This window comes from Sapajus apella, unplaced genomic scaffold (genome assembly GCF_009761245.1).
Source record: "Sapajus apella isolate SASKATOON/1434 unplaced genomic scaffold, GSC_monkey_1.0 scaffold158, whole genome shotgun sequence".
Classification (NCBI taxonomy): Eukaryota; Metazoa; Chordata; class Mammalia; order Primates; family Cebidae; genus Sapajus; species Sapajus apella.
In genome coordinates this window covers 1,617,201-1,640,098 of record NW_022437098.1, presented here as the reverse complement: position 1 = coordinate 1,640,098, position 22,898 = coordinate 1,617,201, and the positions used below count along the sequence as shown (strand labels likewise).

At 36.1% G+C, this 22,898-nt stretch overlaps 1 protein-coding gene across 10 annotated transcripts in view; it reads right to left on the bottom strand.

The window, feature by feature from the left end:
• Positions 1-22,898, bottom strand: part of ERCC6L2 (ERCC excision repair 6 like 2) — a 197,074-nt gene that overhangs the window by 97,028 nt on the left and 77,148 nt on the right. For all 10 annotated transcript variants that reach the window (XM_032266354.1, XM_032266361.1, XM_032266360.1 and 7 more), the window contains 3 exons: positions 17,961-18,032; positions 17,253-17,398; positions 4,721-4,816 (listed from right to left, as the gene is read on the bottom strand). In XM_032266354.1, coding sequence (XP_032122245.1) covers positions 4,721-4,816; positions 17,253-17,398; positions 17,961-18,032 — 314 coding nt within the window. The remainder of the gene's footprint in view (positions 1-4,720; positions 4,817-17,252; positions 17,399-17,960; positions 18,033-22,898) is intronic.

Here is a 22,898-nt window from a genome sequence, read left to right as displayed (position 1 = left end):
TTCTCATGAATCACAAATGTTCTTAAATGGCATCTAGAAGGGTGAATCCTTTCCAGAAGGTTTTCAACAGACTTTGCCCAGATCCATCAGAGAAATCATTATATATGACAGCTATGGATTTACAAAATATATTTCTTAAACAGTAAGAGTTGAAAGTCAAAAGTACAACTTGATCCAGGGGTTGCAGAATGGATGCTGTGCTACTGCATAAACAACACTCATCTCATTGTATATCTCCATCAGAACATTTGGGTGACCAGGGGCATTGTCAATAAGCAGTAATATTTGGAAAGAAATCTTTTCTTCTGAGCAGTAAGTCTCAACAGTGGGATTAAAATATTCAGTAAACCATCCAGTAAAGAGATATGGTGTCATCCAGGCTTTGTTTTTCCATTTATAAAGCACAGGCAGAGAAGATTTAGCATAACTTTTAAAAGCCCTAAGATTTTCAGAATGGTAAAGTACTGGCTTCAACTTAGTCATCAGCTGTATTAGTCTCTAACAAGAGAGTCAGCCTATCTTTTCAAGCCAGGTACTGACCTCTCCTCTTTAGTGACTACAGTCCTCAATGACATCTTCTTCCAATACAAGGCTGTTTTGTTCACATTGAAAGTCTGCTGTTTAATGTAGGTACCTTCAACAACGATCTTAGCTAGATCTTCTGGGTAACTTGCTGCAGCTTCTACATCAGCACTTGCTGCTTCACCTTGCACTTTCATGTTAAGGAGGTGGCTGCTTTCCTTAAACATCACGAACCAATCCCTGCAGCTTCGCACTTTTCTTCTGTTACTTCCTTGCATCTCTCAGCCTTCAAATAACTGAAGAGTGTTAGAGCCTTGCTCTGGATTAGGCTGTGGCTTAATGGAATGCTGTGGCTGGCTTGATCTTTGATCCAGACCACTAAAACTTTCTTAGTATCAGCAATAAAGCTGTTTGGTGCTCTTGTCATTCATGTGTTCACTGGAGTAGCACTTTTAATTTCCTTCAAGAACTTTTCCTTTTCATTCACAGCTTGGCTAACTGTTAGGTACAAGAAGCCTAGCTTTTGCCCTGTCTTGGCTTTCAACATGCCCTTCTCACTAAGCTTAATCATTTTCAGCTTTTGATGTAAAGTGAGAAACACACAACTCTTCCTTTCACTTGACCACCTAAAGGCCATTGTAGGGTTATTAATTGTCGTAATTTAAATACTGTGCCTCAGGGAAGAGGGAAGCCCAAGGAGAGGGAATGAGACAGGGGAATGACAAATAAGGGGAGCAGTCAGAACACACACAACATTTACCAATTAAGTTCATTGTCTTATAGGGGCATGGTTCATGGTGCCCCCAAACAAGTACAATAGTAACTTCAAAGATCAGTGATCACAGATCACCATCTCAGATGTGATAATAAAAAATCTGAAATAACGTGAGAATTATGTTTCAACATATGCTGTTGAAACAATGGTGCAGGAAGACTTGCATGACTCAGGATCTCTACAAACCTTCAATTTGTAAATAACGCAATTATCTTCGAAGCACAATAAAATCAGGTGTGTCTGTATATATAGTTACTAAATTATGGTAGATAACTTTTATTCAAATAATTTACATACTTATTTAGCCTAGTTAATTTATTATTTTTTAATAGATGGAGTTTCTCATCATAATTGTGGATCTGTTTCTCATCATGTATGAGTGTTTTGGCTTTCTTATGTAGTGACTTTTATAACTTCCTGGTGGATTGCGGCCCTCTTTGTTTTGCTTAATGCCTTTTGTCTTGAATTCTGTTAATAATTTGTTTGATATTAACATTGCCATCCATTCTTAATTTTGTTACCATCTTCCTGATTTTTCTTTTTTCCTTCATTCTAAAAAGAGTTTTTGCCAGGTGTGGTGGCTTGCCTGTAATCCCAGCAGTCTGGGAGGCCAAGGCAGGTGCATCACCTGAGGTCAGGAGTTTGAGACCAGCCTGGCCAACATAGTGAAATCTCATCTCTACTGAAATACAAAAATTAGCCAGGTGTGGTGGCGGGCACCTGTAATCCTAGCTACTCAGGAGGCTGAGGCATGAGAATCGCTTGAACCTGGGAGGCAGAGGTTGCAACAAGCCAAGATCATGCCACTGCACTCCAGCCTGGGCGACAGACAGAGACTTTGTCTCAACAAACAAAACAAAACAAAAACCAGTTTTAACATATTCATATTTACATCTGAATTTACTTCTGACACCATTTGTCATGCTTTCTGAGTTTCCTCTATCTTCCCCAACACAACTATGCATTTCCTATCATGTACTAAAATAATTACGTTTTCTTAGTGCTCTTATTTCTTTTGGAAGTTTTACACTTGATACCCAGTGTTTCTCAAAGTGGAGTTGAGAACCAATTGTATCGTAATCACCTTGGGTGGTTTTTAAAAGTCACTGCGGTAAAACATCACATGATTTACCATTTTAGCTATTTTTAAGAGTACAGTTCAATGGCATTAAGTTTTCTATTTCTATGTCCTTGAGGAATCGCCACACTGTCTTCCACAATGATTGAACTAATTTACACTCCCACCAACAGTGTAAAAGTGTTCCTATTTCTCCACAACCTCTCCAGCATCTGTTGTCTCCAGATTTTTTAATGATCGCCATTCTAACTGGCGTGAGATGGTATCTCAATGCAGTTTTGATTTGCATTTCTCTAATGACCTGTGATGATGAGCATTTTTTCATTAATACTTTATCAGATATGTGATTTGCAAATATTTTCTCCCATTCTGTAGGCTGCCTTTTTACTCTGTTGATAGCATCCTCTGATCTACAACCGAGGTGTTTTTTAAAATGTAAAATGTTGAGTCCCATTGTACATCTATTTAATCAGAATGCCTGCAGGGTGGAGTGTGAGCATCTGTGTTTTTGGAAATTGTACCAGGTAACTATCATAACTCACTCTTTTAGTAGTTGCCCCTAAATTTTTTGTTATTTAAAAACATTTTTTGGCACACAATTTGAGAACTGACCAGGATATCCTGGTCCTTTCCTGAGGAGGAAAAAAATCTAACACAATTTTACTCCTCCTTTAGCCTTATTCTGACATTTTATCAAAACTACATGAAATTTTAGCTTGACTGTTACTAATTTTTTCATACCATCCCTTCATATTTTAGGGAGTCCTTTCTTTATAACTGCATGAAAACCTCTCAGTCATACTATCAGTAATTTTTTAGACTTAAAATTTTAGCCACAGATTATAAATGCAAGTCAAAATAATTTTCTTTCACTTATAGCCATATAAATGTTTTCACCTTGACAAGTCTGTTGTTACCTAGAATCCTATAATGCTGATGAAATGTGTGTTCTTCAAAGTCTGATCTGCTGAATTGAGTCTGATTCTCATTTCTTTGTTGATAACGTGTCGTTTCCTTTTTGTTGCAGTTTTTACAAACCATTCTCTCCCTGTTTCTCACTCTGGAACCTTTTAGCCCTTCTCTTTATCTTTGAAACTTAGAAATATTACTAACATGTATGTTTTCTCTCCCTCTCAGTCGCTATTCCTGCTTCATACTAAGTATCCCTTCAAAATTAATACAAATTTCTCCAGTCCTGTCATCAATTATCTCCCCTGTCCTCCAGTCTCTATGTTCATTATTTCTGGAATAGACATATGATGATTTCTGGGATTTTTCCTCAATTTCTCTTTACTCATATTTCACATCTATTTGTTTCTTGACTTTTTATGTTTAAAAATATTCATTCCTTTTATCTTCCATATCAATTACTACCTTTAGCCCTCTCCTTTTTTTTCCAGACCTTCTACTGAGTTACCTTATTTTGGCAATAGTTTTAATTTCTAAGAACTAATTGGTTTTTTTATGTACTATTTTCCCTTGGCATCCTAATTTTATTCCCTTAAATGTCTGTTTTTCATCTTTGCCCTTTTGCTTTCCTGCTAGGCTAATTTTATGACAATGTTTCGTAATTCTTCATTTCCCATTCAGAATTAAAATGATGACTAAGTGAATCCCTGGAAAGCTGGTCTGTGTTTCCATGCAGGTAACAGGTCTATTGCCTCTTTTCATGTCCTGGGGAGATCTGGAAGTCCTTCAGGCTTGGCTGTAGCTTTATAATCTGGTTCCAACACCCATTCTAAGAACCTTTCTGCAGTCCAATTCCCCATTTATTTATAAAATTCGTAAAAGTATTCTTTCAGCTTTAATCAAAGAGTACCTGTTATGGCCAACCCCTCTGTAGAGTAGAGTGTGGGAGGGGAATCTGTATTACAGTCAGCACATTAACAACTTCCCAGATGGATGCACTATGTCTGTACCCACATACCGTAGCACGAACCCCATGCTTGAAATTTCTGTATTCTTTTCTGCAGACTTAGGATTGTAGTATTTCTCTGCTGATGTCCTGATGATAGATTCTACTTGCTTTTTATCTTCCAGGAGTTTCTCAAAACTTCTGATCTACTAGTACAGAAATATGCTATTTTCCCACAGTATTAGGAATTTATTCTTTCTTCTGAAGGTCATTTCTGTCATATTAATGGGATTCTGAGATGGATGAAAAATAAATGGCTATTTTTGGCCTGCTTTTTGGATTGAGAAGTCAGGATTACCTTAAACGTATGTTTTTACAAGTTCTCCCCTTTCCTCTAATCATAGTCATAGTATAAGCAACCTTAAAAGTTCAAGAGCATTTTTAGATTACAAGTATTTGGAGATCACTTTAAATGTTGTCAGTATCATACCTGTCTATGGCTTGAAGATCATTGGCCGGATTCCAAGTAGGATCAAATAATACAACAACATTGGCACCAACAAAATTGAGGCCTAGTCCACCAGCCCTGGAGGAAAGAGAAAAGTACATTAGAACAGCAAAAACTAATTATTGTGCTGTAACTCAACTGCGCCAGGTTTCTATAGCCAAAACAGTGCAGTATGGCATTAATTTCATCAAAGTAAGGTGGTGATTAAAATACAAAATGCCACAAATAAAATATCTAAGGTACAATTTTACTTCTACCACTCTAGAAAATCCCTAAAAACCTGGCCATTAGAGCCCATGTCAATAGGTTGTGCTGGTTTTTGCTTTCCTTGACACTCAAATACTACTTCTGCAAGATTTTCCTGACATAATTTTTAAAAACTGTTAGTACATTCTAGCTAAAATAATAAATACATTTAAAAACTCAATCCATGAATAGATGTACATCTTATTCTTCTACTAAGTTTAGCTAAAATTCTGGATATTACATAGAAAATAAACATAAAACTCTGAAAGGCACAGAGAAGATAGGCAGGCTAGGGATTACAAGGCCTAAGAAATGGCATGACAATGAGTTCCCTGGCTTGCTTTTTTGCTTAAGATACCACAGGCTGGGTTCTTAACATATCCCAAGCTGTTGGAAACGCCAAAAGCCACAGACCAAAAAAAAAAAAAAATTCCCCAAGAAGAGTCTTTTCCTTTTAGCCAAAGAACCAGGAAAGGTATAGATTCGAAAGAGAAAAACGTGAGGCAATAACCACCGTGCTGCTGCCAAACACCCGGGAACAATCGGTGGCCCCATCCCTACCTTAGTCAGCAAAGGCTGAATGAGGATACTAAACTTCTATCCTTGCCTGGCTACCAAGAGACACTACCACTGATTCCTGCTGGGGTGGTATCAGAGAACACTGAGTGAGGAGCTGGAGCTTTCATTTTCTGCCCAGTGATAACAGGGTCTCTCTCCGTTGTGTCAGGGGATACCAGGAGAGAGGAGCAGTAAAGCACTTCCCTCTCAGGCTATCAGCAGAGGCCAAATACGGAACCTAGCTTTCCACCCCTGCTTGGCTGGCACGGTGTCAGAAAAGGTGTACTAAAATGGAAGATTTAAATCAGATGCAGAGTCTTATAACATACTCAAAATGTACAAGAAACAATAATACAATAAAAAACCAGTAATACCAAGAACCAGGAAAATTACAGCTTGAATAAGAAAAGACTGAGATGAATCAGATGTTGGTATTATCTGACAAGAATTTTAACACAGCCATCTTAAAGATGTTTCAACAAGCAATTACAAACATGCTTGAAACAAACAAAAAATTGAGTCTCATCCAAAAAAAAAAGAAAGGATATAAAGAGCAAAATGAAAATCCTGGAACTGAAAAATAGCTGAAATACAAAACTTGCCAAATGGGCTCAGCAGTACAGCGGAGAAGACAGAAGACAGAATCAGTAAGCACGATGAGAATCAATATCATTTACCAATCTGAACAGCAGAGAGAAAAATCAGAAACCATGGAGGTCAGAAGAAAGTGGCACACCTTTCAAGTGCTGAAACAAAGGAACTGCCAACCCAAAATTCTATACTCAGTGAAAATATGCTTCAGAAAGGAAAGGGAAATTATGATATTTTCAGACTAAAGAAAACTAAGAGCATCTGTTACCAGCTGACTTAACCTAAAGGAATGGTGGCTAGAAAGTTCATAAAAGAAAAAAAAAAAAGGCAGAATAAGGCATGGAACTACAAAAAAGGAAAGAGGAAGATCAGAATAGGTTAAAATAGGAATGAATATAAATACTATTTTATTTCTCATGAGTTTCATAAATTACATTTCATGGTTAAAGGAAAACTGTAACACCATCTGATACGGTGCTTAGGGGATTACAGGAAATACCTAAGATAATTATATTTTTAAAGTGGAGAAAAATAGAGAAAAATCAATAGGGAAAGAGCTTAAATATAAATAAAATTTCTATACTTCGTTCAAACTGGTAAAAGTGTATAGCAGTAGACTGTGAGAAGTTACTATGTACAATGTAATACCCAGAGCCACCACCAGGAAGCTACATAAAACAATATACTAAAAAACACTGCACATAAACAAATAGAGAATCCTAAAACAATGTCTAAATAAGAGAAAAAGTGGAACTAGAATTAGGAGCTAAAAAGATAAAAATTAAATAAAAAATATCAATAATTACCTTCAATGTAATAGCCTAAATATACCATTTAAAATTATAAGATTGGCAGGGTGGACTGAAGAAATAATATGCTCTCCACACACACAAAAAAGACTTTAAACAGGATGACACAGCTAGGTTGAGAGTGAAAGGTTGACAAAAGATACACCAGGCAATTATTTTAAAAGACTGGCTATATTAGTATTAGTCAAAATATATGTCAGAACAAAGAAAATTACTAGAGAAAAGAGAGACAATGAATGAAGACAAAAAGATCAATCTGCCAGGTGAACACACCAAAATAACAGAGCTAAAAGATACATGAAGTCAAATTAGGCTGAAAAGAGAAACAGACAAATGCATAATTATAGTTGAGGATTTCAACATCCCACATTCAGCAACTGATAAAACTCCTAGAGAGAAAAGTCGGCAAGGATATAAAAGAACATGAGCAACTAACAGGATCTAAATGACATATATACAACACTCCACCTAGAAAAGCACAATACACACTTTTTTTTCCTGGTTCCTATAGGACATTCACCAAGCTAGACCAAATCCTGGGCCATAAAACAAACCTCAATAAACGTAAAAGAACTGAAATTATACTGAGTATGTTCTCTAACAATAATGTAATTGAGCTAGCAATACATTTCAGGAAGACGACAACAACAAAAAAATCCAAACACCTGGAAATTAAACAACATACATCTAAATAGCTCCTGAGTCAAACAAAATCTGAAATCCCCAAAAAAGTGAAAAAAAATTAATACAAGGAGAAATAAATAATAATGTAACACAAATGAAAATACAACATATCAAAATATGTGGGATGCAGCTATGTAGGGCTTAGGAAAATTGAGAACACTAAATGCTTATATCAGAAAAAAATTAAAGGTCTCAACCCAATAATTGAAAGTCCTCCTTGTAAGAAACTAGAAAAAGAAGCAAAAAACTTAAAGCAAGCAGAAGAAAGGAAACAGTAAATATAAAAGCAGAATAAAACTGAACACAGAAAAATAGAGAAAAATCAATTTTAAAAAAGCTGATTCTTTGCTATACTAGCAATGACAAAGATTAAAAAAAAGAGAACACACAAATTACCAATATTAGGAATGAAACAAGAGATATCACTACAGATCCTACAGCTATTAAAAGGATAACTGAATACTATAAAAATTTTATGGTTATAAATTCACCAAGTTAGAAGAAATACAATTCCTCAAAAATCGCAAACCACTGAACTCAACTAACTGAAATAGACAACTTGAATAGTCTTACAACCATTAAAGAAATTATGTATTTTAAAAGTTCTTAGGAAAGAAAAACTCTCCAGGCCCAGGTGATTCCATTGGAGATTTTTACAATTTACAGAAGCATTAATACCAGCTGTATACAATAAGCACATGAAGAGATGTTTAGTATCATTAGACATTAGGTAAATGCAAATTAAAACCACAATGACATATCTCTACATGCCCATCAGAATGGCTAAAATTTAAAAAATAGTGACAATAGCAAACGTTAGTGAAAATGCAGGAGAACTTATCACTCATACACTGCTGTTGGGAATATAAAATGATATAGCCACTTTGGAAACAGTTCAGTAATTTCCTATAAAACAAAATATGAAACTATCACATAATCCAGCAGTTGTACTATTTAGCATTTATATCAGAGGAATGAATACTAATGTTCAAACAAAATCTGTATACAAATGTTCATAATAGCTTTATCTCTAATAGCTGAAAACTGGAAACAACCCAGATGCCCTTCAACAGGAAAATGTTTAAACACATGTGGAGTATCCATATGATGAATACTAACGGCAGTAAAAAGAAAAGAACTACTCATACATGCAACAACTGGATGAATTTACAGGGAATTATGCTGAGTGAAAAAAGCTAATCCCAAAAGGTTACATACTTTATGATTCCATTTATGTAACATTACTGATTCTGCTATTCTAAATTATAGAAATGGAGAGCAGATTAGTGGTTTCTAGGGCTCAGGGAGAAAGGGGAGAGAGGAAAGCGGCTCTGGCCATAAAAGGACAACATGAGGGATTCTTCTGATGGAAATGTTCTGCTCTTCACCGTATCAATGTCAGTATTCTGGTTGTGATAATGTACTACAGTTTTACAAGATGCTACATTGGGGGAAATGTGTTAAAAGTGCCTGGGATCATTCTGTACTATTTCCTAAAACTACTTGTGAATCTAGAAATATCTCGGAATAAAAAGTTTAAAAATGTGGCTAACAATAACATCCATATAGATTTAACACAGAATGGATTCTTAAGTACAGATTATTTCCACCGTTACATGTTGTTCACAATGCAGGCAGTCAGGGTGCTACTGTATATACTTCAGGCTTGTCAGAGTGCATACAGAGACAGCCAAGAGTTAGACTGCAACAGGATGCCATATGTTCTTGCTCCAAAAGGAAGAGAACAAGATGAAATAACATAAATACTTATTTTATAATGAGCTACATCTTATACTTCCCAGGACCCAGAGTTTTTTTTCTCCATATATTTCTTCTTTGGGCTGGTGATACCAACCATATCATCACTCATCAAAGCCAAAAGCCATCTATGTATGTATCATCACTGTAGTCTTTTTTTCCCGTTCTCACTGAAAGCTAACCAGTAACAAATCCTGTCACATTGACCGCAGAATGTTTTTCTCAAGTCCCTTCTCCATTCCTATTACCGCTGCCCCTTTTTGAGCTGTTGTTAGATTGCACTTACATGTATTACTTCACTGGTCTTCTAATTGTCCTCCCTTACTTCAGACCTTACATCCACGCCCATTCTCACGTTACATAAAAATGATTTTAAGCACAGAATATACAGAACTAAGTATACCACTCATCTGTTTAAAACCCATTAATTCCTATCCATCAGAGACCAACAGGCCTCAGTGACCAGCCTACCATCTCTGCAGCTGGTATCATACCATTCTTGAAATTTATCCCACAAATGACCAAAATACTTAAAGTTGCCTTCATACATTGATTCCATGCCACTTTCTTTGCTCTCTTCTTTGCCTGGCTAGCCTCTCCTTGTCCTTCAAGCGTCACTAACAAAGCCTGAACTCCATCTTTCTCCGCTGTGCCTCCTCCTACCCTAATTCGCCATACTGTATCGAACCATCCTTTTACATGTTTCTGAACAACTCTTCCTGTACCCCTCTACTTTCCGAGGGATAAACTTTAAGAGACCTGTCTCTTAAAGGGCCTGGCACAGAGTGCATACTTACACTCTCTCTGTTAAACTGAGCTTCGTTAAAATAACTCACAAATTCTCCCATGTAGTCATACACCCAAGCTGTTGCCTCCATGTATACTAGGCACTAGCCACATAAGTTCTCTAGTCATTTTGGTATCTATGCTATTCTTTCTGCCTAAAATGCCCTTTACCAACCTGCTTTTCCTTTTCTTTTAAATAAAATCTTATCTCTAAAGAACCAGTTACAACATCACCATCCTTCTATGGGATTTTTTGATCTATCTATTTCTTAAATGCCTAGGGATCTTCACACATAAACTCCAATAAAGCATTTATTATATTATATTGCTCCTCAAAGGCAAAAAATCTCTTATTTTTCTTGCTGTGCATTAAGGGTCAATGAAAATATCAATAGCTGAATAAAAAGGTGTGAGATTGAGACAAAGCAGAAGAGGCAGATTTCAACAACAGGCATATAACATGATTCTCATTATTTATTTAAAAAGAGTGGTTCAGAATCTCTTTCTCTTGGGGTACAGAACAAAAGAAACGTCCTCATCTTTCTGGGAAAGTTAACAGTGTTCTGGAATATCATGAGAGAGAGAAAATGATGTTTCTCCAGATCATTTCAAAGCTTACAGCTGCTGGTGTTGGACTACCTAGAGGGCACTCACATCATCTGGAAAATTTTACTTTTGCACTATAGTGCCCCAAATCCTTAACTTAACCCTTACAAGGGAATAATTATGAAAGCACTGTGGTTCAAATTACACAGTTTGCTTAGAAAGTTGTTTGTAGTCAGCTAGTGTATGATTCTGAAAATCAAAACCAAGAATGAAGTTGTGCCTAGCATTCGTGCTGCAGAGTCTTTTTGCCACTTAAACGGAAGCCAAAAGTTTTGTCTTTATTTACCTTCACCTGTGGTTAAGGTATGCAATGAAGAGAAGTCACTAAAGATATATTTTTTGGAAGTTTTTATTATTAATATAAAATCACGTATTGCTTTTACTAGATTCATTGTTTTCATCAGCCAAAACATATCAGAATACTACTTCTTTCTTTCAAAATAAAATTTCTAAAGGAAACGTAACTTTTGGCAAAATTGAATGTATATAATGTTTGTATACTGAGTTGAAGATTCCTAATGCCTGTATAATTTATTAGATTTTAAATAACAACAATTATGATCTTTCCATGTTTTGAACTGTCTGATCTGCATATCCTGTGTTTAATACTCTATAAGACAACAATGATAAATTTTTACATTTTTAAAAAGAAAAGGCAAAACTGAAATCCAAGAACACAATGATTTTCTTTCTGTTCCTCAACTGTTTTCCTAAGCCCAGCTGTCTTTCAGGCTTTTCTCTGAGGCTTTGCATTGCCGTCTACCCTCATCAGCTACCTACACTGATTAACAAAATAACTCACACTTAGTTAATGCTTTACACTGGATGCTAATCATCTAGGGAAAGAAAAATGATAGATCTTTTCTCCTATAATTTCTATCAAAAATGGAAAGAAATTAACCTTTATTGAGCATCTACTACATGTCAGGAACTATGCAACATATTTTCATATACACTAGTTCGTTTGTTCTCAAGACTTCTTCTTCTTCTTCTTTTTTTTTTTTTTTTGAGACAGAGTCTTGCTCTGTCTTGCCCAAGCTGGAGTGCAGTGGTGCCATCTCGGCTCACTGCAACCTCCATCTCCCAGGTTCAAACGATTCTCCTGTCTCAGCCTTCTGCGTAGCTGGGACTATAGGCTTGCACCACCGCATCTGGCTAATTCTGTAATTTTAGTAGAGACGGGGTTCCACCATGTGGGCCAGGCCGGTCCTCGAACTCCTGACCTCGGGTGAGTCACCCACCTCGGCTTCCCAAAGTGCTGGGATTAAGGTGTGCGCCACCATGCCCAGCCTGCTCTCAAGACTTCTATAAGCAAAATATTACCCTGACTTTTTAGGTGAGGAAACTAACAATCAGAAAAATTAATTTGTTCACAATCTCCTAGGTAGCCAGTGTCTGGATTCAAACCCAAATGTCCTGATTTAAAGTTCAGTGCTCAGTAGAAACTGAATTTTCTCCTTTGGAAAACTGCTTATTAGACATAGCATGAAAATGTCACAGAGACTTGAACTCAAAGAAAACAGTGAGGTGGAATAGAGAGAAAGTATTAGAAAGGATTTTAAAAAATGAGTAAGTTAGGGGATAGGGTGCAATTTAGACACGAGAAAAGCAGAAAAGAAGTTAAAGGTTTATGTGTTGAATAAATCTAATTATCTATTCCAGTTAGCTTCTTGATGGCAAAGTCAGGCATGGCCCATTTATGATACCATCTCAGGTGCCATATATAAGCCACAGATAAGATCTGTACCAGTTGAAGAGATTCTGAAGTTATAACTTCAGTCCTTGTGGAAGAAGCAAAGCTCCCTTTAAAGAAGAAGGAAAGAAACCCTACACACTCTCTCTGCAGATGAGATGATTCTCCATTTGATGATAATACAACTCGGAAACCTAAACTTTAAAACCTGTCACTCCGTTCTTACATGGCTAACAGCAAAGGGGTACTTGTTAAGAAAAAAAAAAAAAAAGAAAAAAGAAAAAAAACTGAATATTGCTCTTTTCAAGCTGAGGACTGGTATTTGAGATCCTAATGAGGATATAGGCAGTTTATTCCTTAGGTCTGCCACATTCTCTTCCTGTATCAAGTAAGTGTATTTATTTGAACAACGCTTCTAAGAAAACCTAAATAGAGAGACACCATGTTTATGGATAGGGTGGCTTCATATCTTAAAATCTCCAATTTTCCTCAAACTCATTAATAAATTCATTGATTCTCCAAAATCAAAAAACCCCAGAAAAAATGCCAGATGATCCTTCTTTAAATAAACAATGAAATGACTACAAAAAGCTAGGTTTAAAACACTAATTTTCCAGAACAAAAGGTAACTTCAAAAACAAAAGAGCTCAGAAAGCAAGAAAAACTAAATTTAAATTTAAAAGGTCATGGCTGGGTGTGGTGGCTCACGCCTGTAATCCCAGCACTTTGGGAGGTCTAGAAGGGCGGATCATGAGGTCATGAAATAGAGACCAGCCTGGCCAATATGGTGTAACCTTGTCTTTACTAAAAATACAAAAATTAGCTGGGTATGGTGGTACGTGCCTATAGTCCTAGCTGCTCAGGAGGCTGAGGCAGGAGAATCACTTGAACCCAGGAGGCAGGAGGTTGCAGTGAGCCAAGATCACATCACTGCACTACAGCCTGGGCAACAGAGTCAGACTCCATCTCAAAAAAAAAAAAGTGATTACTTCAAACAAAGTAAGATCAAAAAATGACATTTTTCAGAACATAGAGCAAAAAGACAACATGTAAAAGATGACAGAAAAGTTCAGACATTTAAAGAACCAGTATCGTTTGAAAGTCTGATGACCTGGCATGCAAGAGGAGGGACCAGAGAAACAGGAAGAAAAAATGCCATTGTTAAAGAAATAATAAAAAAGCAATTTCCAGAGTTGAAAAAGAACATAAGCCTTCAGCATACAAGCCTACTGTGCCCAGCACAAAAAAAATGAACAAAGATTCACACTAAGACTCAAATTTTGGAACACTGTAGATGAAGAAAAACTCTTACGAGTTCCCAAAAGGAATGAAAATCAGGTTGGCCCTAGACATCTATTTACCCACACTATCGATCAGAAAACAATGCTGCAAGCCCTTCAAAGATAGAAGGGGAAATAATTTTCAATTTAGATTGTACAGTCGGACAAAGTATCAATTAAGTGAGAGGGCAATAAAAGACACTTTCTATAATGACAGATGCAGAAATGTTACTTCCCATATATGCTGGCTTAAAAATTTACACGAGGATATCTCCCAGGAAAAGAAGGGGGCAAGTCAAGAATAAAAACAGCATGGAACCCAGGAAAAAGATCCAATGCAGAAGAGCAGTGGCAAGAAGACTTTAAGATGACAGTTCTTTATCAGGCCTAGAAAACAACTAGGCCAGCCTGAAACCAAGGAACAAAGGTTTCAGGAGTAAGGTTCAAGATACAGAGGACTCAACAGAAGAGAACTTGCAAATGACAATTGGTAACACTGAGGATTATTACAAAGGACAAAAACAGACTGAGAGGGAAAAGACCGAAAAGGTCACGATCGAGTTTGAAGTGAACTGAACAGTGCAAACATAAAACATGAATGAAGTCTTAGGAAAGAGAAGTCACATGAGGCTGATGTTAAGACTCATCTTGTATTGACCAAAAGGTCGGGAACATTCAGAGAAATTATCTTAGCACTACTTGCCCCTGCATTAAAGATGTTTAGTTCATAAAAACATAGTAAATCTGGTTTTTTGCCTCCAAATTTTAGAGCCAACCTATGGACAGTAACTGGTTATTCGTGCAGGACTTATTGAAAACATTAATACCTTTGACAACATAAAAGTTAAATAGGTAACAGACAATATGGACAGGTGACAAAAGCAGAAGAAAGGGTGGGTGTGTGGGGTAATGCTAATACCACATATTACAAAGACTTAGAAGGCATGTAGAAAGTTAATGGACAGAACATCAAAACTTGAATCAATTTTCCAGTAAAACATGAGGGTAAACCAAGAAAGAAGGCATGGATTCCAGGAAAAAGATCTAAGAAGAAATCCAATGGATCCAGTGCAGAAGTGCAAAGATTTAAAGTTACAAAAGTAGTTTATAGACAATAATTTTAAAAGAGCAAACATCGCAAGAAAAAGGGGGAGAGAGTAGTGACAGTAGCCTAAGTCCTCCTTCTTTACAGATGTTCCAAGTTACATAAAGTTGATATACTAAAAGATAATGAAGAGTTCATATTCTGGCAAGATAATGGCTAAGCCAATGTCAAAACACTTCTGTTACAACAGAGAGTAAATATAAACTTTTGCAAGCCAGGCACGGTGGCTCATGCCTGTGATCTCAGCACTTTGGGAGGCTGAGGTGGGCGGATCACAAGAACAGGAAATCGAGACCAGCCTGACCAACGAGGAGAAACCCCATCTCTACTAAAAATACAAAAAATTAGCTAGCTTTGGTGGCATATGCTTGTAATCCCAGCTCCTCAGGAGGCGGAGGCAGGAGAATCACTTGAACCCGGGAGGCGGGGGTTGCAGCGAGATGAGATTGCGCCACTGTACTCCAGCCTGGGCAACAAGAGTGAAACTCTGTCTCAAAAATAAAAAAATAAAAAATAAAAATAAACCTTTGCAAAATGATAGAAATAAAATAAAAACTGAACTTATGTGTCTTTTGTAAAGCACAGCTGAAGAATGTATTTATTATATTACGTAAGGTTCCTTATGTAATGACTTATGCAATATATTACTCAAATTGCCACAGAAAAATAGGAATCTAAAACTTTTTCCCTTGTCTTGTCAGGATGCCCAGCAGAAGCCAAAGCAAAACCAGACAAGTGGAAAACTCCTACAATTGGTCTCCAAAGGATTTCCGGAGGAAAAAATCCCCTTGAAGATAAGCTCAGAAGAGAAAAATGGCCAAACATGAAGAAACCATCATCGATAAGCAAGAGCCAGAGGAAACAACAAATCGAAGGATCAGCACCCCGAAGTACAGGAGTTAACAGAGCAAGAATGCCATCTGAAAAAAACATTTTTAAAAGTATGATTAAAATTAAAAATTCAATGGACAGGTTAAATAGCAACTTCTGATAAACAGAAGTGAAGGGATAACAAGGAGTTTTAAGGAGGATCTCATCAAATGAAGTGGAAATGAGCAGAACACAAGTGGGAGACTACTGCTTGCCATTGCAGAGTCTATTACTGGAACCGCTGTTTAGTGCATCTATCACTGGGAACCATTTTAAAGTTAGAATACTAATGTGTTTTACAAAATTTAACTGAACACAGTATTCTATGTCATTTAATGGTCTGTACGTAAGGACTAATGTGAAAAATTACTTCTTGCATTCATTTATGGGAAAATGGGAATCCAAAACTTTTCCCCATTTATCTTACTGGTAGGAATTCAAGAATAATTTAAGTGCTCAACAGTGTTAGTTCATTCATAAACATATTTTATTACTCTTTTTCTCTCTCTTTTTTTTTTTTAAGACGGAGTCTCGCTCTGTCGCCAGGCTGGAGTGCAGTGGCATGATCCCGGCTCACTGAAACCTCTGCCTCTAGGGTTTAAGTGATTCTCCTGCCTCAGCCTCCTGAGTAGTTGGGACTACAGGCGCGAACCACCACACCCAGCTAATTTTTGTGTTTTTAGTAGAGATGGGGTTTTACCATATTGGCCAAAATGGTCTTGATTTCCTGACCTCATGATCCGCCTGCCTCCGCCTCCCAAAGTGCTGGGATTACAGGTGTGAGCCACCATGCCCGGCCTTTATTCCTCATTTTAAGTTAATTTCTATTCTGATTTAATTTTTACTTTGTGCATTTTACATCTACGTATTTTTAAAGTCCCTTGAAATTCTGAAAGACAGTGGGAATGAATCTATAAAATTCTTATTACACAGGGTGTCAAAAGCTATCTTCCTAAAATGGGATTAATCTTACTTAGGGGTTTACATTGATTTAAATCTTTTCAGGAGTGTGTATATTCTCTAAAAGGTCTCATAGGGATACTCGTACGTAAGGGTTAGAACCAATTTATCTTTCATAAAATCTCTAACTGCAGAGCTGCTCCAGTTGAGACAAGGTAGAGGCCCCCTATCCTTAGCAGGCTGTCAAGGGCTCCCTGGCACGTGGGAAAACTGCTGCTATGGTGATTCTCAGTTATCCGATTAATAAGAAGTCCGATTATTCCGACCAGAAGACATGGATCAAAATATACTGTAGAAAATTTGTAGGAAGAAATATTCATTTTTTTATTGTTACCTTTATAAACCTAGACTTCTAAGGGAATTCAGTAACGATAAAGGAAATGAGAGAAAAGCCTAGCTAAAATTTAAAATATTGAAATTTCAGTCCAATTTTTGCTGCTTCTCCTTAAAGCCAAATAAAACAATATAAGCATAGCCATTAAAAATTAATCCAGTAATAGTTTTAAAAATTACCCTAAATCTCAAAAACAATAGATAAAAATGAAGTTATTAAATTTACTTTTCTTACATTGTAGAGACAAGGCAAATGTTAACGTCTTGTGTACTGTTGAACTCTTTCACAATCTTGAGTCTTTCCTCTGATTTTGTACTTCCATCAAGTCGCCGGAAATCCAGCCCAGATGCCATACAGTACTGCTGTAGCACGTCAAGCACCTAGCGGGGAGGTATGAAGCGGGCAAACGTGAATCTTGGTTACGTTAGTTTCAGACCATTACAAAGTTGAGGCTTGCTAAGTATGAATTATTGGGGTTCATAATTTCTTTCTTATAATTCCAAGAGCAATAAATATTTTTCTCACTTCTGACCCACATATTTTATTCCTGTTACCCCGCAGCATTATGGCTTTAACAATCAGAACTTGTTACAAAAATCAATCTTTTTGTTTCTAAAAAACAGTATTACTGGTCAAATCATTTATGTAAATATATGTGTGCTATTTTCTAAGTTCTAAAATATCTTAAATGTCTTAAAGAACATTGTAATTATTAAAAATATCAACAGAAAACAAAAATCTTTGAGTTTGATAACTGACAGTAATCCTAAAACAAATGAAATTTTATCATCTTTTTAAAAACTAAGTTGCTTACCTCACTATTTCCTACTATGTAGACAAGCGAAAATGTGGCTGTAAGGTGTCATGTAGGAACATGCTTTACTCTTTATGCCTCAAGAGTTAGTGCTGGTCAATCAAGGAAATACTTTAGCTGAAACTCACCTTGGTGGAAAAAGAAAAGAGAAGAACTTTATCTCTGTTTTTCCTGCAATGATTTAAAAGTTGCTGAAGGACCTGAAAATGAACCACAGAAAATCAGTGAACCAGTTCCAACTATAAGTACACTTTATACATATAAACATCACTTGAGAATTTCTTTAAAATTATTTTCATACAGTATTAACCTCAATCATCTTTTCTAATTCCTCTCATTTTTTCCAAGTTAGAGAAATAAAGTATTAGCTATTACATCAAATGTTATTCATCATCATATTGTCAATAAGGAGGTAAAGTTCCCAAAGACTTTTATTTCATCTCATCTGGTTTTAATAAAAAGGAAACATTTTCGATTATGGGATGCATTTAAATGGATTAATTTAATTTCCAAAATACACTTTCTTTATACCTACAATATGTTAAGAAACTAAATTATAGAGCAGCATTCCTTTTAGGAAGTATTTAAATTGTCCCTAGATGGATGTAATGAAATGTGTTCAATTACATATAGGTTCTAAAAGTCTTGATATTTATTTTCTTAGAATAATCAGTCAGATATACACCTCTTCTCATTTTCTCCCCTTTGTTTCTCTATTTACAGTAAGCTCCGACTTCCAGATTTGATTTTGACCTCAAAATGCCAGTAATCTGCCCCCACACACAGTGCTTTTAGGGAAGAAGCAAACAGGCCGAAGCCCTGTGCATAACAGTCACACTGTTATTTTTATTTCCACATCTGGCAATGACAGCTCCAGAACACTGGAAAAGCAATCCACACAGGGAAAAAAAGATACTTTCTACACAAAGTTTAAAATCTTTCCGAAAAATGAAACAAACACTAAAACAATGTATTTAATGATAAATACTTAAGCTTTTAAATAATAAAAAAAAAAAAAAATCCTAATAGAACACTTACTTAATAGTTGATCAAGAGAAGCTATTGGGCTAACTTTGACCCCTACCGTCCCCAGTCCCTCAAAAAAAACTATGGAGTTAAAAAAAAATTCTACTCAGATAATCAATCAAATGGTAAATAAAAATGTTATAGATCAAGTAAACATTACTTTAATATTTGAAGAACCTATGAAGTTTTATTTGCATGTAAAAGCTTTATTTTTAAATAACTGATTCTATATGAAGTATATAAATTTGAATTTCACATAAGACTAACTTTTTAAATTGATAGACATTATTTTTTTCTGTTTTACAGAACTGAGTAGAAAATGCAGAAAACTCCTCTTTCCCTACTTCCAACCTCCCCCACACTTTCTCTTATTAACATCTGTATTAATAATATTAGAAAATATAACATCAAGTATTAATTATTAGTATTGGTGTGGTATATTTGTAACAACTGATGAATGAATAGTGATACATTATTATTAGCTAAAGTCCACAATTTACATTAGGGTTTATTCACTGAGTTATACAGTTCTACGGGTTTTCACAAACATATAATGACATATATTTACCATTACAGTATAATACAGGATCGTTTCATTGCCCTAAAAATTCCCTGTGCTTCACCAACTCATCCTTCCCTTCCCCAGAACCCTAGCAACCACTGAACTTTTTACTGTCTCCATAGTTTTGCCTTTTGAGAGTATTGCATAGTTGGAATTATACAGTATGTTGCCTTTTCAGACTGGTTTCTTTCACTCAGCAATATGCATTTAAGGTTCTTCCATGTCTTTTGGTAGTTTGATAGCTCATTTCTTTTTACTGCTAAATAGCGCTCCACAGTATGGCTGTACCACTGCTCGTTTACCCATTTACCTACTGAAGGGCATCTTAGTTGCTTCTAAGCTTTGGCAATTATGAATAAACTCACGTGAGGTTCTTGTGTGGATTTAAGTTTCTAACTCATTAAAACTCATTAAAATTTAATTCATTTTAACTCATTTGAGTAAATATCAAGGAGCACAATTGCTGGATCGTATGGTAAGAACTTAAGGTTATATTTTTTAGTTAAGAGCTTCGTGAGAAACCACTAAACTGTCTTCCAAAGTGACTGTACCATTTTGCATTCCCATCAGCAGCAGATGGGCGTTCTTATTCTTCCACATCCTCACCAGCATTTGGGCTTGTCAGTGTTCTGGATTTTGGCCATTTTAATAGGTATCTAGTGGTATCTCACTGTTGTTTTAATTTGTAATTCTTTTATGACATGTAATGTTAAACATTTTTTCATATGTTTTGCCATCTCTATTATCTTCTTTGGGGAAGTATCTGTTCAGATCCTTTGCCCATTTTTAAATTTGATTGCTTGCTTTCCTATTGTTAAGCTTTAAGAGTTCTTTGCATATTTTGTAAACCAATCCTTTATTGTTTTGCTAATATTTTCTCCCAGTCTGTGGTTTGTTTTTCATTCTTCTTAAGATATGAACATTTTAAACCAAAGATATATTGTATAGACATCCATTCTTATTGTTTGGGGTAGTATTATAACTATTGCAATTTTAAGTATTTTCAAATATTTTACAGTAAAAACAAAAACAAGTCAGAGGAAAAGTAAATTTTTTTTTTTTTTTTTTTTTTTTTGAGACGGAGTTGTGCTCTTGTTACCCAGGCTGGAGTGCAATGGCGCGATCTCGGCTCACCGCAACCTCCGCCTCCTGGGTTCAGGCAATTCTCCTGCCTCAGCCTCCTGAGTAGCTGGGATTACAGGCACGCGCCACCATGCCCAGCTCATTTTTTGTAGTTTTAGTAGAGATGGGGTTTCACCGTGTTGACCAGGATGGTCTCGATCTCTTGACCTCATGATCCACCCGCCTCGGCCTCCCAAAGTGCTGGGATTACAGGTGTGAGCCACCGCGCCCGGCCCCAAAAGTAAATTTTTTAAACTGGGGTCGTAATTAGGCTAAAGAAACTAGCTAAGTAAATGACTATAAATCAAGATCCCAGAAATTTCCAAAATGACGATGCAATCAATATAAGTTGGAGTCTTAACAATATAGACCCAATGTTTTATCACTCAGTTGTCCTCCACAGAACAAGACAATCCATCTACAAAGGAATCACATATTTGGGGTTAACGGCAAGGAATCTTGGATCTTAACTGTTCTCAACTGGTCAGTCAGGCCTAGAAAGATGAATATGACCCTTGTGTGACTTCAGCAGCACCAAGCTGCTCCTAGTCTTTTTTCCCACCCTCCACAGTAAGTGGCTCTGCGGCACTTCTCGAGAGAAAGAAAAGTGAAGATTTTTATCAGGTGAATGACTGCAACTTGTGACTATCCCCTTGAATGACAGTTGAGGTCACAACCCTGACACTCAAGATAAAGAGCTGGGGTCATGAGTGTAGCTCTGAGGCTATAAAGATTATAGCAGGCATTCTGTTCACAGAGTCCTTGCACCTGCAGGCTGACCTACGACAAGCCAAGCCAAACAAAGATCTTTTATCACCTGAATTCAAAAAGTACATGCAACTCAATTCTCGGAGTTCTTAAACCCACAGGCAATGATTCTATGATAAGCCTGTAAATTCTGCATCACCAAATCAATATATGACCAGATGATGCTATTAATCAAATGATTTAACATAGTCTAAAAACACATCCCTAGCTTATTACTAGCCATCTCTGTGTGGTTGATGTTCTCTCATGAAGCAAATAAATTACCTGCGTCATTCACATGTAAAGATACTACTCAGCCTCTAGCAACCATTTATGCTTCCTTTTCCCTTCTAAACATTAAAATTAAATTAAATCCAATCATTCTCTTAATCAGACACTATTAATCCTAGGAAGATTAACTTTAAAAGTCTATTTTACAATTATATCTTTAATGAATATGTAAAAAATATAAAAATATAAAATGCACTTATAAAACTTTAATTTCCACACTGGTAATTTCTTAGTGAAGAGTCACAGGGAATAAAATTTAAATAAGTAGCAATGGATAATGCAGTTTTCAGAGGAGGCTATAATTTCTGGAAATATTCTATTGGCTTAAACTGTGAGACAATAACTGCTCAGTTCTATCCTTGGTTAGATGATAATTATTTTTAAATTAAAATAAGCATTATTTTGATTTAAAAATAATTAAAGTCAATGAAATGGATGACAAAAATAAATTTGCTACCTTAGAAACTATCATTAAATTTGAATTATTTGTTGTGATAATAAATCACATGATATCCTCATTAATATAAACATCTATTTTAAAGAAACGTAAGTTTTTAATGCAATAGTCTTTACTATATGTATATTCCTACCTTCTATTTTATTTCATTGATTTTAGAGGTCCTAAGTAAACTAAACCATGATGAGCTTATCTAGTTTGACTGCTACAAGTACCATTCTGACCAACATAGTGAAACCCCATCTCCACTAAAAACACAAAAATTAGCTGGGCATGATGGTGTGCACCTGTAGTCCTGGCTACTCGGGAGGCTGAGACAGAAGAATCACTTGAACTGGAGGTGGAGGTTGCAGTGAGCCAAGATCAAGCTACTGCACTCCCGCCTGGTGACAGAGTAAGACTCTATCTTCAAAAAAACAACAACCCCCCCCCCCAAAAAAAACAAAAACTACTTTGAATTACTTCCTTTTAATTCCTTTTGTCAGAAGAAATAATTTACCTTTTAAAAATTATAACGAAGTTGAGAATTGTTCTGTAAAAATCTGTGAATCCACATATAAAAGATTCTTTATAGTTATTAAGGGGTTAAACAAACTAACTCTGTTGCAAGGAGGCAGGAAGCTGTCAGCATTTTATGTTGCTGCCACAGGCAATGCCCAAGGCCTGTGTCGCGGTTGGAGAACTTAGCCTTACTTTTCACATCCCTCCCTTGGTAACACGTTACCAACAGCAATGCAGCTACAGGTCAGTTTTCCCGTGTATGACAAATGTCTCTTTGAAACTTTACAATCTAGGTCTGCAGGTAAAAACAACATGCAGAAAATTCTAGGCATACAGACCTTGCCTATCTTGAACTCTTCA